We start from the raw sequence: 17,290 nt of genomic DNA on the forward strand, positions 1-17,290 counted from the left end.
TTTTAACCTTCAGAGGTATTCTACTGACAATTTGTAAAATGCTATAAAATCACTAGCCTATATTTTGAAACACAAGAAGATTTTTCAATTTATTATATTTAGATGCCATATCTCAGGAAAAGGGAAACATTCTCATTTAAATGCATTTCTAACTACTCACTAACTTACATTTTGTTTTTAGGATTTTTGTCTTATATTTTGGTTTGAGGGCAGTAGCATTGCTAGTAACATGGATTTGACCAAAATGTAGATAGAGTTTCCGAATAACAAATTGTGTGTGTGTGTGTGTGTGTGTGTGTGTATGTGTATGTGTAGATAGATAGCTATAGTTACACTATTATGTATACATGTTTATATATGTAATTAAAGGGAAATTTTAGAAGCTTTAAAAGAAATGCATGCTCATCTTTAGTTGTGTATATGTTTGCAGATGTTTAGATTGGTTCTTCCAAAACACTCATTAATAACTGAACATTCGTATTTGCAGATAAATAAACTAAATGAAAAAAAAGGGAGATCATTTTGCCATCACAAACTTTTATTCCTTTACCAGAATTCCCTACACTCTTATCATCTCAATGATGAAAGTAAATTTGAATAGACAAAAGGTTAAGGTTTGTGTCATACCTGTTCCTCAGAGGACTTGAAAGAGAAGTTTGATAATATTTAATTAGATTTACAAATACAAGTGAGTGTTTAAAAATACATTAACACTGTGACTGGGGAAACCGGTCAGAAATTCACAGAATATATTTTTAATGAATTTAATGACTTTGGTAGGTTCAGTCTATTTTTCAGGGATCAGAGGTTATGCCATTCATTGAGGTGAGGAACACAGGGAAAGGACCATCTTTGGGAGTAAAAGTCATGAACTGATTGTAAGCAAATAAGACACTTTGACGCATCTAAGTAAAGGTATTAAGGAAGCAATTATATACACAGAATTGGTGGCCAGAAGAAAGGTCTAAAAGGTTTGGTTAGTATGCTCTTACTTAGGTTGTGTATGTTTGAAGGTGAGGGAAAGGGGTTGTTGAGGAGACTACATAAATCCTTCCTGCTGATAATTAGGATGGGTCCATTTTGGGTGTTTTGGAGTTTTTTTTTTTTTTTTTTGGCCGTACCGAGCAGCTTTTGGGATCTTAGTTCCCCGACCTGGGATTGAACCCAGGGCCACGGAAGTGAAAGCACCAAGTCTTAATCACTGGACCACCAGGGAACTCCCAGGATGAGTCTGTTTTTAAGTGGGAATGTTAATGAGCCAAGCTTATAGGGACACTGAGGCAGAGAAAATTGTCACAGGCTAAAATGGGGAGTTTATTTCTATAAAATAATTTTTCGTCTTTCTTATTTAAATTATGCCTAGATTGTAAAACATAGAAGTTGACTAGTTTCCTTCCATCATCCATTTCTGTTATAAATTTGTAATCTTATGGATGAAATTCTGATTCACAAGTAAATACTGTAATCTTACTTTATTTCATAGCCATGAAGCTCATGACTGCTCTGGTGAATGTTGCCTTAAACCTCAGTATTCATCAGGATAATACACAGAGACAGTATGAAGCTGAGAGAAATAAAATGATTGGGAAGAGAGCCAACGAAAGGTTGGAGTTACTACTTCAAAAACGCAAAGAGGTAAGGTTCACAGTAACTGTGATTCTTATGTTCTGTAAATGTGTAGTAAATATATCATATGTGTTTTTACTCTCTCTAAAAAGGTTTGTGTGTATTTTTAAAAGTTTTTTTTTTAAGTTTGATTATTTGAGCTCAGAGTTTTCAAATGAAACTGGAATTTGCTTCCAGCCAGTGTTTGATTATCTGAGTGCTGTCTGAGGGCAGAAGAGAAACACAGAACAACCATACTTTAGAAAGAAGGTGGTCTGGGAATTAGATAACTCAAAAAGATTATCAAGCTGTGGGCCCAGAAAGCACAGTAAATACTAACATCAGAACTAGGGGCCAGCAAAGATGCATTGCAGGAGAAAGCCAAAGACTATATATTAGTAGATGTATGAGACATTTCTGTTAATAATAAGATTGGTTCCAATTTTACAGTGAAATTTTCTTATAAATGTGTTGAAAGAGATTTTAAACTGGATTTTTAGTAGGCAACATTTTTATTCATCCAATCAGAAATGAAATTTTAGATGTACAGTGTTAGTCTGTATTTTAACTTGAGAAAAGAATAATGTCTCAATGCTATAAATATATTGCTGTCAATAAATAATGGGTTATAACAGGCAGCAGGAAGCAACAAACTTATGATTAAATTATGGTCTGTGCTGTATTGGAGTGCTAGGACTGCTGTAGCATATACCACAAACTAATTTTTCTTTTTTTTTTAATTATTATTTTTTTAAAATTCTATTTATTTTTGGCTGCATTGGGTCTTCATTGCTGCACGCGGGCTTTATCTAGTTGCGGAGAGCGGGGGCTTCTCATTGCAGTGGCTTTTCTTGTTGCAGAGCATGTGCTGTAGGTGCACCGGCTTTAGTAGTTGTGGCACATGGGCTTAGTTGCTCTGTGGCATGTGGGATCTTCCCAGACCAGGGTTCAAGTCCAACCACTGCACCACCAGGGAAGTCCCTGATTTTTCTTTAGAACACAAATTTATTGTCTCACAGTTGTATAGGTTAGAACTGGCAGATAACTCTAATCTTCACATGGCCTTCTCACTGTGTGTGTGTCTCTAAATTTCTCCATTATAAAAAGGAGACAGTCATATTTGATTTGGGGCCCATCTTACTCCAGTATGAACCCATCTTAACTAATTACATCTGCTACAATCCTATTTCCAAATAAGGTTTGAGGTTCTGGGAGTTAAGACTTCAGCATATGAAGTTTTGAGGAACACAGTACAACTCATAGCACATTCTATACTAGAAATAATTGTAAGTAAGTTTTGGAACTATACTTTAGTAAGAACTGCTAACCAAACTGTATCTCTTATAAATTATTTAATTTTTTATATAATAAATGCAGCAAAATTAGAACTTATAGTAAGTTTCAGTAATTTCAATGATTTACTATAAAGGTATTCCCAAAGTTATTTCAGTAAAACCCAAAACAAAGCATATAGCAAAAGAGAAAGTCTGAAGGAATTTTATTGTCACATTTGTATAAATGCACTAAAAGCAAATATTTCACTGCAGAACAAATTAAAATAAAAACTATCATCTTGAATGTGATTTTGTATCAGTGCTTTTGTTCCTTTTGAGTAGTAAACTCAAACTTTAACTTTGATGTGTAGTATTGCCTGAAGTTTATTTATATCTTTTCTATAGTATTTTATTTTGTTGCTGCATTTCACCACTAATGGCTAGTGTCCTTGCTATCTTCTGCTGTTCCTCCTATATTGGGAATTTGACCAATGCTCAGTTTGTTGCTAATCAGACGCAGAGTAATATTTGGATACTTTAGGTGGAATAGGAACTTTCTTACACAGTGGCAAATATGATAATCGAGGATGATCTGTTACCAAGAAATGTAAAACCAAGCAGGGGACCTGGTTTGGACAGGAGAGGTAAAGAAATTGAGGCCTATTCCGAAAGCAGGTGATATTTTGTGGTAGTAATCTGGTCACACTTAACCACACCACTCCTTTTTAGTCATTGTGTAATACATGTTGAGAGAGACAGAAAGTGGTTTTAAGCCAATGTAGAAAAGCTATAGAAATAATGAAAGAATACTGTTAATTTCAGACATCTGTTGCACAATATATGAGAAAAAAGATTGAAAATTACCCAGAATGAGAATAATCAGGAATTAAAAACAATTGGAACTCTTTATTACAAATAAAATGATCAGTATTTTAATTTATATTTTTATTTATTTTTCATTTCAGCTACAAGAAAATCAGGATGAAATCGAAAATATGATGAACTCTATTTTTAAGGGTATATTTGTTCATAGATACCGGTAAGGGATTTTAAAAATCATTTAGAACATTTTTAACTTAAATAATTTATTGCTTCTTTGTAGTCCTAGGCAATAAAAATATAAACTTTCTAATTATTTGTTTTGTTAGCTGGAAAACAGCTTTGGGTATAAAAGCTAAATAAGTGTACTGTTAACTGTGGTCAAAATTGTACCACCACCATCATTGCCACACTCTTCCAGATTCAGAACATATACTGTTAGAGATCCTATGTACTTGCATTTGTACTGATGTAATATTAATAAGATATCATTAAGTTAATGTGACCTTAATAAGATTTGATTGTCTTCATATTTGAAAAAATTAAATTCCCTGCTTGTGGCCCTTTTGTACTCATCTTGTTATATAATCAAATTAACCAACAGTGTTTTAAAAATGTGTTGGTTAAGATGGGAGAAATGAGTACAGTAGAGGGCACCTCTGCAGATAATGCAGCATCTTTATAACATCACTCTTCTTTACCTTCAACTATACACAAGAAAATAGGGTCAAAGTATTTCTGAAGTATTTTTGTCATGCTCCATTGCAAGTTGTCCTTCTGTGAAATGTGTGACCTATTAAAATACTACATGAGCGTATTTCATGGAGAATTAATGAATCATATACATATGCTTGTTGCCTTCTATTAATTAGGCGTGATTTGATATGTTTAGGCAGATAGACACAGATAATAGATGTGTTTTTAGACACATTTAAGACTTTAATTGGCCAGTTAGTTTTAAAAGTTAATTAAAACAGGGAGATTATTTTTTTAAAAAAGGAAAAATTTGTAACTTTGATAACTTACCTTAAAACATTTTATTTTAACTGAAAATGTAAAACTCTTTTGAAATAGAACCAAGCCTTTTACTTTGAATATGAATTCTTTGAATGGAATTTCACATCCTCTTTCTTACATAAACCATGCATGTAATGAATTATCAACAAATTTATTTTCAAAACAAAAATTTCCATATACGTGCCATGCAGTCTTTTTTTTAAATTACAGCTTTATAGACGTATAATTAACATAAAATAAACAGTACATTTAAGTGCATGATTTGATGACTTTTCACACACACACAACACACAAATCCCTACCTGTAAAACTACCACAGGCAAGATAATGAATATATCCATTATCCTCAGAAGTTTTCTCCTACCACTTTGTAATTCCTCCTTTGCTGCCACTCTCCCCCTTCCCCATCCTTAAGCAATCAATGATCTCCTTCCTAACTGATTTGTTTACATTTTCTAGAATTTTATAGAAATGGAATTTACACTTTGTACTCCTGATTTTTGTTCGTGTCTTGGTCTGGCTTCTTTCACTAATAAAATTAAGGTCTTTCATCCTTAAGACTTAACTGTAAGTTTTTTGTAGATTAACTTTATCTGGTTGAGGAAGTTTCCTATCCCTAGTTTTCTGACACTTTGTTAGGAATGCATATTGAATTTTGTCAAATACTTCTCTCCATCTTTTGAGATCATTATGTCGTTTTTCTTTTTGAAGAGTGTTAATGTGGTGAATTAAATTGGTTGATTTTTTAAACGTTAACTCAACCTGAAATTCTTGGGATAAAACCCACACACATAATCATGATATATTATTTTTCTTCATTTAAATCTTTTTATTGCTATAAAGTCATTTTTTTTGAAATGTAGATGATTTACAATGTCCTGTTAATTTCGGATATACAGCAAAGTGATTCAGATATATATATAGAGATAGATATAGATAGATAGATATAGATGTATGTATAGATATATAGATATATACAGTAAGTCCCCTACATACAAATGAGTTCCATTCCGAGAGTGTGTTCGTAAGTCCAATTTGTTAAGTCCAACAAAGTTAGCCTAGGTACCCAGCTAACACAATTGGTTTTTCAGTACAGTACTGTACTGCAATAGGTTTATAATACTTTTCACGCAAATAATTCATAAAAATCAAACACGCAAACAATAAAACATTTTTCATCTTGCAATACAGTACCTTGAAAAGTACAGTAGTACAGTACAATAGCTGGCTTACAGAGGCTGGCATCAAGTGAACAGGGAAGAAGAGTTGCTGACTGGACGAGGGAGAGGAGGTGGGAGATGGTAGAGCTGAAGGATCGTCAGCAACAGGAGATGGAGGGCAAGCTGCAGTTTCACTCATGCCCGACATTGATGGCACAGGTTCTGGTTCCTTGCTGGATTCAGTTCTGTCTACCCTCTTGAAAAAATAATCCAGTGATGTGTGGGTAGTAGCTCTTTTTTTCTCGTCATAAATGACACAGTAGCACTGAATTGCATCCTGAATGGCTGCTATAACCTTTCTGTACTGTCCCACATTCGGCTCCTGTGCCTCAAAAATTAACAGTGCCTCCTCAACTAAAGAAAATCCCCTTGCCATTTCCTGCATCGTAAATCTCTTCAGTTCTTCAGTTACTTGTTCTTCCTCTTGTCTCTCTGTCTTTGCTGTGGACCTCCAATTCTTGGTGCCTCTTAGCAGTACCAGCTACATCACTGCTGCTTTTACACTTGCTTCCAGACATCCTGGGCTTGAAATAAAGATACTCTACTACTATATAAATTACTGTACAGTAAAGTACACAAAAGCACAACCACTTGAAGAGGATGCACACACATCACAGTGTACGCCAGACATGTGAACTAACTTACATGATTAGACATGCGAACACACGTTCGCGTCTTTGAAAGTTGTCAACTTGAAGGTTCGTATGTAGGGGACTTACTGTATATGAATGTATATCAATTTTTTTCAGATTCTTTACCCTTGTAGGTTATTACAAAATATTGAGTATACTTCCCCGTGCTATACATTAGGTCCTTCCTGGTTATCTGTTACATTTTATACACAGTAATGTGTATATGTTAATCCCATCCTCCTAATTTATCTTCTCCCTGCCCATCCCTTTTGGTAACCAAAACTTTGTTTTCTGTGTCGGTCACTCTATTTCTGTTTTGTAAGTGAGTTCATTTATATCTTTCTTTTTTTATTGATTCTTCCAATATTGTTAAAATGACTCTACTACACAAGGCAATCTACAGATTCAAAGCAATCATTATCAAATTACCAATGGCATTTCTCACAGAACTAGAACAAAAAACATTTTAATTTGTATGGAAATACAAAAGACCCCAAATAGGCAAAGCAATTCTGAGAAAGAAAAACGGACCTGGAGGAATAAGGCTCCCTGATTTCAAACTATACTACAAAGCTACAGTTGTCCAAACAGTATGGTATTGCACAAAAATCAATGGAACAGGATAGAAAGCCCAGAAATAAACCCATGTACCTATAGTCAATTAATCTACAACAAACGATGCAAGAATATACAATGAAGAAAAGACAGTCTCTTCAAGAAGTTGTGCCAGGGGCTTCCCTGGTGGTGCAGTGGTTAAGACTCCATGCTCCCAGTGCAGGGGGCCCAGGTTTGATCCCTGGTCAGGGAACTAGATCCCACATGCATGCCACAACTAAGGAACCCGCGAACTGTGACTAAGACCTGGCATAACCAAATGAATAAACAAAATAAATTTATATAAAAAAGTGAATCATTTAAAAAAAAGGAATTGGTGCTGGATAAACTGGATAGCTACATGTAAAAGAATGAAATTAGAATATTCTCTAACACCATATACAAAGCTAAACTCAAATGGATTAAAGACCTAAATGTGAGACCAGTTACTGTAAAACTCCAGGAGGAAAACATAGGCAGAACACTCTTTGACATAATTCGCAGCAAGATTGTTTTAGATCTGTCTCCTAGAATCATGGAAATAAAAACAAATACTTTTTAAATGGGACCTAATTAAATTTAAAAGCTTTTGCACAGCAAAGGAAATAATAAACAAAATGAAAAGACAACTTATGGAATGGGAGAATATATTTACAAACAGTGCACCACCAAGGGATTAAGTTCCAAAATATACAAACAGGTCATACAGCTCAAAAAAAAAATAAAAAAATAAAAAAACTGGGCAGAAGACCTACATAGACTTTTTTCCAGAGAAGACATACAGATGGCAACAGGCACAAGAAAAGATGCTCAACATCATAATTATTAGAGAAATGCAAATCAAAACTACAGTGAGGTATCACCACACTCCAGTCAGAATGGCCATCATCAAAATGTCTACAAATAATAAATGCTGGAGAGGGTGTGGAGAAAAAGGAACCGTCCTACACTGTTGGTGAGAATGTAAATTGGTGCAGCCACTATGGAGAACACCATGGAGGTTCCTTAAAAAACTAAACATAAAGTTACCATATGATCCTGGAATCCCACTCCTGGGCATATATTCAGAGGAAACTATAACTTAAAGAGATACATACACCCCAGTGTTCATACCAGCACTATTTACAATAGCCAAAATATGGAAGCAGCCTAAATGTCCATCGACAGATAAATGGAAGATACAAGTGAAGTTAATTATAAAACAAATAGACCCACAGACATAGAAAACAAACTTATGGTTACCAAAGGGGAATGGAGGGAGAGAGGAATTAGGAGGTTAGGATTAACATATAAACACTACTATATATAAAGTAGATAACGAATGAGGACCTACTGCATAGCACAGGAACCTATACTCAATATTTTGTAATAACTTACAAGGGTAAAGAATCTGAAAAAAATGTATATATGTGTATGTGTGTGTGTCTGCGTGTATAGCTGAATTATTGTGTACACCTGAAACTAACACAACATTGTAAATAAACTATACTTCAATTTTTAAAAGATAAAAAAAATTTTAATTAAAAAAAATATTCTTCCAATCCAAGAACACGGTATATCTTTCCATCTGTGTTGTCTTCAATTTCTTTTTGCCAGTGTCTTATACTTTTCAGAGTACAGGTCTTTTGCCTCCTTTTGTAGGTTTATTCCTAGGTATTTTATTCTTTTTGAAGCAATAACAAACGGGATTGTTCCTTTAATTTCTCTTTCTGATGTTTTGTTGTTAGGGTATAGAAATGCAACAGATTTCTATATGTTTTGTATCCAGGAACTTTACCAAATTCATCGATGAGGACTAATAGTTTTCTGGTAGCATCTTTAGGATTTTCTATGTATAGCATCATGTCATGTGCAAACAGTTACAGTTTTACATCTTCTTTTCCAATTTGGATTACTTCTATTTCTTTTTCTTCTCTGATTACCTTGGCTAGGACTTCTAAAGCTATGTTGAATAAAAGTGGCGAGAGTGGCATTCTTGTCTTCTTTTTGAACTTTGAGGAAATGCTTTCAGTTTTTCACCATTGAGTATGATGTTAGCTGTCTGTCATATATGTCCTTTATTATGTAGAGGTGTGTTGCCTCTATGCCCACCTTCTAAAGAGTTTTTATCATAAATGGATGTTGAATTTTATCAAAAGCTTTTCTGCATCTATTGAGATTATCATACAGTTTTTATTCTTCAGTTTGTTAATGTGGTGTCTCACATTGATTGATTTGAGGTTATTGAAAAATCCTTGCATCTCTGGGATAAATCCCACTTGATCATGGTGTATGATCCTTTTAATGTATTGTTGGGTTCAGATCACTAGTATTTTGTTGAGGATTTTTGCATCTATGTTCATCAGTGATATTGGCCTGTAATTTTTTGTGTGTGTGATATTTTTGTCTGTTTTTGGTATCAGGGTGATGTAGCCTCATAGAATGAGCTCGGAAGTGTTCCTTCTCTGCAATGTTTTGAAATAGTTTCAGAAGGATAGGTGTTAACTCCTCTCTAAATATTTGATATGAAGCTTTCTGTCCTGGACTTTTGTTTGATGGGAGTTTTTTAATCACAGATTCATTTCAGTGTTTGTAATTGGTCTGTTCCTATTTTCTATTCCTGGTTCAGGCTTGGGAGATTGTACCTTTCTAAGAATTTGTCCCTTTCTTTTAGGTTATCAATTTTTTTGGCATAGAGTTGCTTGTAGTAGTCTCTTACGGTTCTGTGTATTTTTTTGGTGTCAGTTGTCACTTCTCCTTTTTAATTTCTAATTTTGTTGATTTGGGCCCTCTCTTTTTTTTCTTGATGAATCTGGCTAAAGGTTTATCAATTTTGTTTATATTTTAAGAGAACCAGCTTTTAGTTTCATTCATCTTGTCTTATTGTTTTCTTCGTTTCTATTTCATTTATTTCTACTCTAATCTTTATGATTTCTTTCCTTTTACTAACCTTGGGTTTTGTTTGTTCTTCTTCCTCTAGTTGCTTTAGGTGTAAATTTAGGTTGTCTCTTTGAGATTGTTCTTGTTTCCTGAGGTAAGTTTGTATCACTATAAACTTCCCTCTTAGAACTGCTTTTCCTGTGTCCCATAAGTTTTGGATTGTTGTGTTTTTGTTTTCATTTGTCTCTGGGTCATTTTTGATTTCCTGTTTGATGTCTTCAGTGAACCATTGGTTGTTCAGTAGGATATTGTTCAGCCTCCACATGTTTGTGTTTTTTACAGTTTTTTTCTTGAAGTTGGTTTCTAGCTTCATAGAGTTGTGGTCAGAAATGATGCTTGATCTGATTTCAGTTTTCTTAAATTTACCAAAGCTTGCTTTGTGACCCAGCATGTGATCTGTCCTGGAGTATGTTCCATGTACACTTGAAAAGAATGTGTATTCTGCTGCTTTCAGATGGAATGTGCTCTGAATATCAATTAAGTCCATCTGAGGTGTCATTTAAGGCCTGTGTTTCTTGATTGATTTTCTATCTGGATGATCTGTCCTTTGGTGTAAGTCGGGTGTTAAAGTCCCCAAATGTTATTTTGTTACAGTCAGTTTCTCCTTTTGCATCTGTTATCATTTGCCTTATATATTTAGGTGCTCCAACGTTGGATGCATATATATTTACAATTGTTATATCTTCTTCTTGGATTGATCCTTTGATCATCATGTAGCGTCCCTCTTCGTATCTTGTTACAGTCTTTATTTTAAAGTCTATTTTGTCTGATATGAGTATTGCTACTCCACCTTCCTTCTGATTTCCATTTGTGTGGAATAACTTTTTCCATCCCCTTACTTTCAGTCTGTATGTGTCTCTAGATCTGAAGTGAGTCTCTTTGAAGGCAGCACACATATGGATACTGTTTTTTGCATCTATTCAGCCAGTCTGTGTCTTTTGGTTAGAGCATTTAATCCATTTACATTTAAGGTGATTATCAATGTGTATGTTCTTATTGCCATTTTGTTAATTGTTTTGGATTTGTTTTTGTAGGTCTTTTTTTTCTCCTTTCTTTTTTTGTTCTCTTCCCTTGTGACTTGATGACTGTCTTTAGTGTTATGTTTGGATTCCTTTTTCTTTTTTGTGTGTATATCTATTACATGTTTTGGTTCGTGGTTACCATGAGGTTTTTGTATAGCAGTCTATATATATGTTTTTGTTTTAAGTTTTTGATATCTTAATTTCAAATGCATTTTAGATACCCTGCATTTGTACTCCCCTCCCCTCACAATAACTGTTTTTGATCTTATATTTTATATCTAATTTTTTTATGTATCCCTTAACTGTCGTCGTTTTTTTTGGATACAAATGATTTTATTACCTTTGTCTTTTAATCTCCCTACCAGCTTTGTATATGGATGATTTCCTACCCCTGTTATATGTTTCCCTTTACCAGTGAGCTGTTCAATTTTGTCCTTTTCTTGTTTCTAGTTGTGGCCTTTTTTTTCAGCCTAGTTCCTTTAGCATTTGTTGTGAAGCTAGTCTTTTAGCATTTGCATGTCTGTAAAGCTTTTGATTTGTCCATCAGATCTGAACAAGAGCCTTGCTGGTAGAGTATTCTTGGTTATAGGTTTTTCTCTTTTATGACTTTAAGTAATATTGTGCCCCTCCCTTCTGGCCTGCAGAGTTTCTGCTGGAAAATCAACTGGTAGCCTTATCGTAGTTCCCTTGTATTTAATTTGTTGCTTTTCCCTTGTTGCTTTTAATACTCTCTCTTTATCTTTAACTTTTGTTAATTGAGTACAATGTGTCTAGGTGTGTTCCTCTGTGGGTTAATCCTGTATGGGACTCTCTACTTCCTGGACTTGGGTGACTGTTTTCTTTCCTAGGTTAGGGAACTTTCCAGCTATTATCTCTTCAAATATTTTCTCAGGTTCTTTCTCTCTCTTTTCCTTCTGGGACCCCTATAATGTGAATATTAGTGTGCTTTAGTTCTCAAACTTGCTCATTTCATTCTTTTTTCTTTTTTCTATTCCGTGGCAGTGATTTTCACTACTCTGTTTTCCAGCTCACTGATACATTCTTCTGCCTCATTTAGTCTGCTATTGATTCCTTCTATTGTGTTTTTCATTTCAGTTATTGTATTCTTCAATTCTGTTTGGTTCTTCTTTATATTTTCTAATTCTTTGTTAAAAACTCCTAATTTCTCGCTCCATGCATCCATTCTCGTCCCAGTACCTTTTATCATCTTTACAATCATTACTCTGAACTCTTTCTCAGGTAGATTGCCTGACTCCACGTCACTTAGTTGTTATTCTGTAGTTTTGTCTTGTTCCTTCATCTGAAACATATTCCTCTGTCACCTCATTTTGTCTAAATTGCTATTTGTATTTTTATGTGTGTGGTAAGTTGGTTACATTTCTCTTGAGATTGTTCTTGTTTCCTGAGGTAAGTTTGTATGGCTGTAAACTTCCCTCTTAGAACTGCTTTTCCTGTGTCCCATAAGTTTTGGATTGTTGTGTTTTTGTTTTCATTTGTCTCAGGGTAATTTCTGATTTCCTGTTTGATGTCTTCAGTGATGTCTCGACCTTGTAGAAGTGCCCCTCTGTAGGTTACATCCTATGCTTCCCAGCAGTGCACTCCCGTCTTGTAATCCAAGGACCAGGGCCTAGTTGGTCCCAGGGTAATGTCTGGCCTGCATTTCCAAATTCAGTCTGCAAGCTGAGTGTAGTTTTCTTGTTTCTGGTGTCTGCCTCCTGGTGGGTGAGACTGGTCTAGAGGCTTGTGCAGGCTTCCTAGTGGGAGGGGTAAAGCTGGGTTTTGGCTCTCTGATGGTCAGGGCCTTGTCTAGAGGCCTGTCTTCAGGTGGATGTTGGCTCAGGAAATCTTAGGAATCCTGTCTGATGATGGATGGGGATGTGTCCCCATCCAGTTAGTTTTTTGGCCTGAGGCATCCCAGCACTGGAGCCTATAGGCTATTGGATGGGGCCAGCTGTTGTGCTGATGCCCGAAGCCAGATGTTAGCCTCCCCAAGCATTCATTCAAATGAATACTCCCTGATATGTCTGTCACCAGTGTCTATGTCCCCAGGGTAAGCCACAGCTGCCCCCCGCCTCCACAGGAGACCCTCCAAGACCAGCAGATAGGTCTGGCCCAGGCTCCTATCAAATTACTGCTTTTGCCCTTTGACCCAGTGCACGTGAGATTTTGTATGCACCCTTTAAGAGTTAAGTCTTTATTTTCCCCAGTCCTGTGGACCTCCTGTAATCAAGCCCTCCTGGCCTTTAAAGCCAAATGCTCTTGGGGCTTCTCTGCCCAGTGCTGGACCCCCAACCTAGACAGCCTGTTGTGGGGCTCATAACTCTCACTCTTGTGAGAGAACCTTTACAATACAATTATTCTCTAGTATGTGGGTTGCCCACCCAGGTATGGGATTTGATTATATTGCGAGTCTGCCCCTCCTGCTGGTCTTGTTGTGGTTCCTTCTTTATGTCTTTTGTTGTACAAAACCTTTTCTGGTAAGTTACAGTCTTCAGTGATGTAAGTTACATCTTACAACAATTGATGATTGTTCTGAAAATTATTGTGATTTTGGTGTGCTTGTGAGAGGAGGTGAGTTTAGCATCTTTCTACTCCTCCATCTTGGCCACTCCTTTCTCTATTATTCTTTTTTTATCTTGTTGGATGTCATTTGCTGAAATTTCCCTAGGAATTTTTGTATCTGTGTTTAAGGGGGATATATGTCTATAACTCTTTTATTTTACTGAGTGTCTCTGACTGTTTTTGGTACCAGTGTGATGCTGGCTTTGTAGAATGAGTTGTGATGTATTCTCTCCTTTTTAATTTTCTGGAACAGTTGAATAAAATTGGTATTATTTCTTCCTCTGATAGGAATTAAACCATTGGGTTCTAGAGTTTTCTTTGTAAGGATGTTTTAAACTACAAATTAAATTTCTTTAGTAGATATAAGACTGTTCAGTTTGTCTTACAAAAAAATGATAGATTCATCTAAGTTGTTGAAGTATATTCAAGAAATATCAGCATAAAGTTGTTCATAGTATTGGTGGTTTCATCTCTCACATATCAGTCTGTCTAGAGCTAATCAATTATATTTATATTTTCTTAGAAAATGAGATTTTGGTTAATTGTACTTCTCTATTTTTCTGTTTTCTGTTTCACTTGATTACTATTCTTTTACTGTTCTTTGGGTTTCCTTCCTCTGCCCTTTAGTTTCTCAGGGGGGAAATGGATATCACTGATATAAGGCCTTACTTTTTTCTCTCCTATTAATTTTTACTCCTATAAATTTCTTTCTTAGCCGTGCTATAGCTGTATCCCCTAAATTTGGATATGTTGTGTTTCCATTTTTATTTAGTTCAGAATACGTTCTAATTTCCATCTGGACTTGTTTCTTTGGGTCATGGATTATTTAGAAGTTTGGTATATATTTGCAAATATCTCAGAACTTTCTGTTATTGTCTCCTAACTTAAGTTCATTCTAGTCAGAGAACATACTTTATGTGACTTGAATGCTTTTAAGTTTATTGATATTTGTTTTATGGCCCATAGTATGTTCTATCTTGATAAATTTTTTATTTGCATAGGAAAAGAGTATGTATCATGGTTTTGTTTTTATGTCAATTAGGTCAAACTTGGTTGATGGTTGTTGTTGAAGTCTTTTTTATCCGTACTGATTGTCTGTCTTTTTATTCTAACAATTATCAAGAGGGATTTTGTAGGAGTACTTTTTGTATTCTTGATACAGGTGCATTATCACATAAATGATTTTCATATTTTTCCCCAGCCTTTGGCTTTCCTTTCATTTTCTTAATGATACCTTTTGAAGAACAAAAGTTTTCAATTTGAATGCAGTAATTTATCAATTTTTCTCCTATGGTCATGCTTTTGATGTCATATCTGTGAACATTTTTCCTAACCCAAACTGTTCTTCTGTGTTTTATTCTAGAAGTTTAATCATTTAATCATTTAAGTTAATTTATATGAATGATTTTTTTAAGTTAATTCTTGTTTATGGTGCGATATAAGGACACTTTTTGCATATAGATATTCATTTTTACAAACACTATTGGTGAAAGGCTGTTCTTCAGCTGAGTTGCTTTAGCACTTCTCTTGGGAATCAAATGACCATGAATGCAAAGTTTTATTTCTGGATTTTCTAATTTGTCCTTAAACTCTTACCAGCTGTATTGATTACAGTACTTTTAAGGTATTTCTTAAAAGCTTTGTTGAGATGTAATTGACATATAACATATGTAAGTTTAAGGTGTACAACAAGATTCTTTGAAACACATAATATATTGTGAAATGATTATCACAGTAAGGCTAGTTAATACCTCTATCATCTCAAGTAATTACCTTTTACAATTTAGGTGGTGATAACATTTAAGAATTACTCCCTTAGCAACTTTCAACTGTGTACTACAGTATTGTTAACTGTAGTCACCATGGTATGGTGTACATTAGGTCCCTAGAACCTATTTATCTTATAACTAGAAGTTTGTACTCTTTGACCAACATCTCCCCAGTTTCCTCCCACCCCAGCATCTGGTGACCACCTTTCTACTCTCTATTTCTATTAGTTTAGCATTTTTAGAGTCTACATATAAGTGAGAGCATACAGTATTTTTCTTTTAGAGTAAGTTTTTAAAATTAGGTAGTGTTATGTCCTTTTACTTTGTTTTTCAAAATTGTTATGACTATTATAGATTCTTTACATTTCTATATAAATTCTATAATCAAATTGTCAATTTTTACACAAAATCTTGCTGGAATTTTGATAGAGAATATAATGAATCAGTACACCAATTTGGAGAGAATTTCCTTCCTCATTATATTGAATTTTCCATTCTGTGAATATAGGTTGTATCTCCATTTATTTACATATTCTGTAGTTTCTCTTAGCAATTTTTATTATTTTCAGTGTACGTCTTATACTACTTTTGTTAAATTTATTTTTGTTTTCATTTTTATTTTGTTATAATGGGAATCGTGTCCTTAATTTTTGTTCTAGACTCTTCCTTATTAATATGTAAAATATTATTTTATTACTGCAAAATTATAAAATACTTTCATTAGTTCTGTAGTTTGGGGGTTTTGTTTTTGTAGCTTCTTTCATAAAGGATCATGCCATTTGTGAACAAAGGCACTTTTAAGTTTTTTATTGGCCTATTGTACTGAATAGAATCTGCAGTACAATGTTGAGTAAAAGTGGTGAGAGAGGACAGCTTTACTTTTATTCCTGATCTTAATGGGAAAATAATTAGTCTTTAAAATTAAGTATAATGTCATTAGCTGTAAGTTTTTTATGTCGATACCCGTTAGTAGGATGAGATTCCCTTCTGGTTTTGTTAGGTGTTTTTATTGTGATTGATTGTTTGATTTCATTTTTTCTGCTTCAATTGAGATAAAAATACAGGCTTTTTTATTGATATAAGGTATTATATTCATTCATTTTCAGATATTAGACCAATCTTGCAATCTGGGAAAATTCCACATGGTCATGGGATATAATGTTTTTTCTATGCTACTGGATTTAGTTTGCTAATATTTTGTTAGGGATTTTTGTGTCTACTTTCATAAGGGGTATTAATATGCTTACTAGCCTCAGAGAACTGGAAAATGTTCCCTCCTGCTCTATTTTCTGAAAGAGTTTATGGAAGATTGTTTTTTTTTGGTTTTGTCTTGTTTTATTAATTTGATAGAATTCACCATGGAAGTCCTTTAAGCCTAGGTTTTCCTTTGTGTGAAGATTTTCATTTACTAATTAAACTTATTATAGATCTATCCAAATTTTCTATTCCTTGTTGATTCTTTATGGTAATTTGTCTCTTTCAGACAATACTTTATTTCATGCATATTGCACATTTGTTTGTATGTTATTTATGATATTTCTTTATAATCATTTTTATTTCTGTAGGATGTCTCCTTACTCATTCTTGATTTTGTAATTTGTATCTTCTCTCTTTTTTGTGTTGGTCAGTCAGCCTAGCTAAAGGTTTATCAGTTATATTGATCTTTTCAAAGAATAAACTTTTGCTTTCATTGACTTTATTTATGTATTTTTTTATTTCATTGATTTTTGCTTCAACCTTAATATTTCCTTCCATGTGATTGCTTTAGTTTTAATTTACTTGTCTTCTTTTAGTTTCCTATGGTAGATTGTTGATTTGTATAGCCTTCTTCCTTTCTTATCTGGCATGCTAAGCTAT

General features: G+C 34.2%; 1 protein-coding gene across 2 annotated transcripts in view; it reads left to right on the forward strand.

The window, feature by feature from the left end:
• Positions 1-17,290, forward strand: part of STAG1 (stromal antigen 1) — a 428,313-nt gene that overhangs the window by 276,899 nt on the left and 134,124 nt on the right. For both annotated transcript variants that reach the window (XM_033404083.2, XM_033404084.2), the window contains 2 exons: positions 1,484-1,635; positions 3,845-3,918. In XM_033404083.2, coding sequence (XP_033259974.1) covers positions 1,484-1,635; positions 3,845-3,918 — 226 coding nt within the window. The remainder of the gene's footprint in view (positions 1-1,483; positions 1,636-3,844; positions 3,919-17,290) is intronic.

Source organism: Orcinus orca, chromosome 5, assembly GCF_937001465.1.
Source record: "Orcinus orca chromosome 5, mOrcOrc1.1, whole genome shotgun sequence".
Lineage (NCBI taxonomy): Eukaryota > Metazoa > Chordata > Mammalia > Artiodactyla > Delphinidae > Orcinus > Orcinus orca.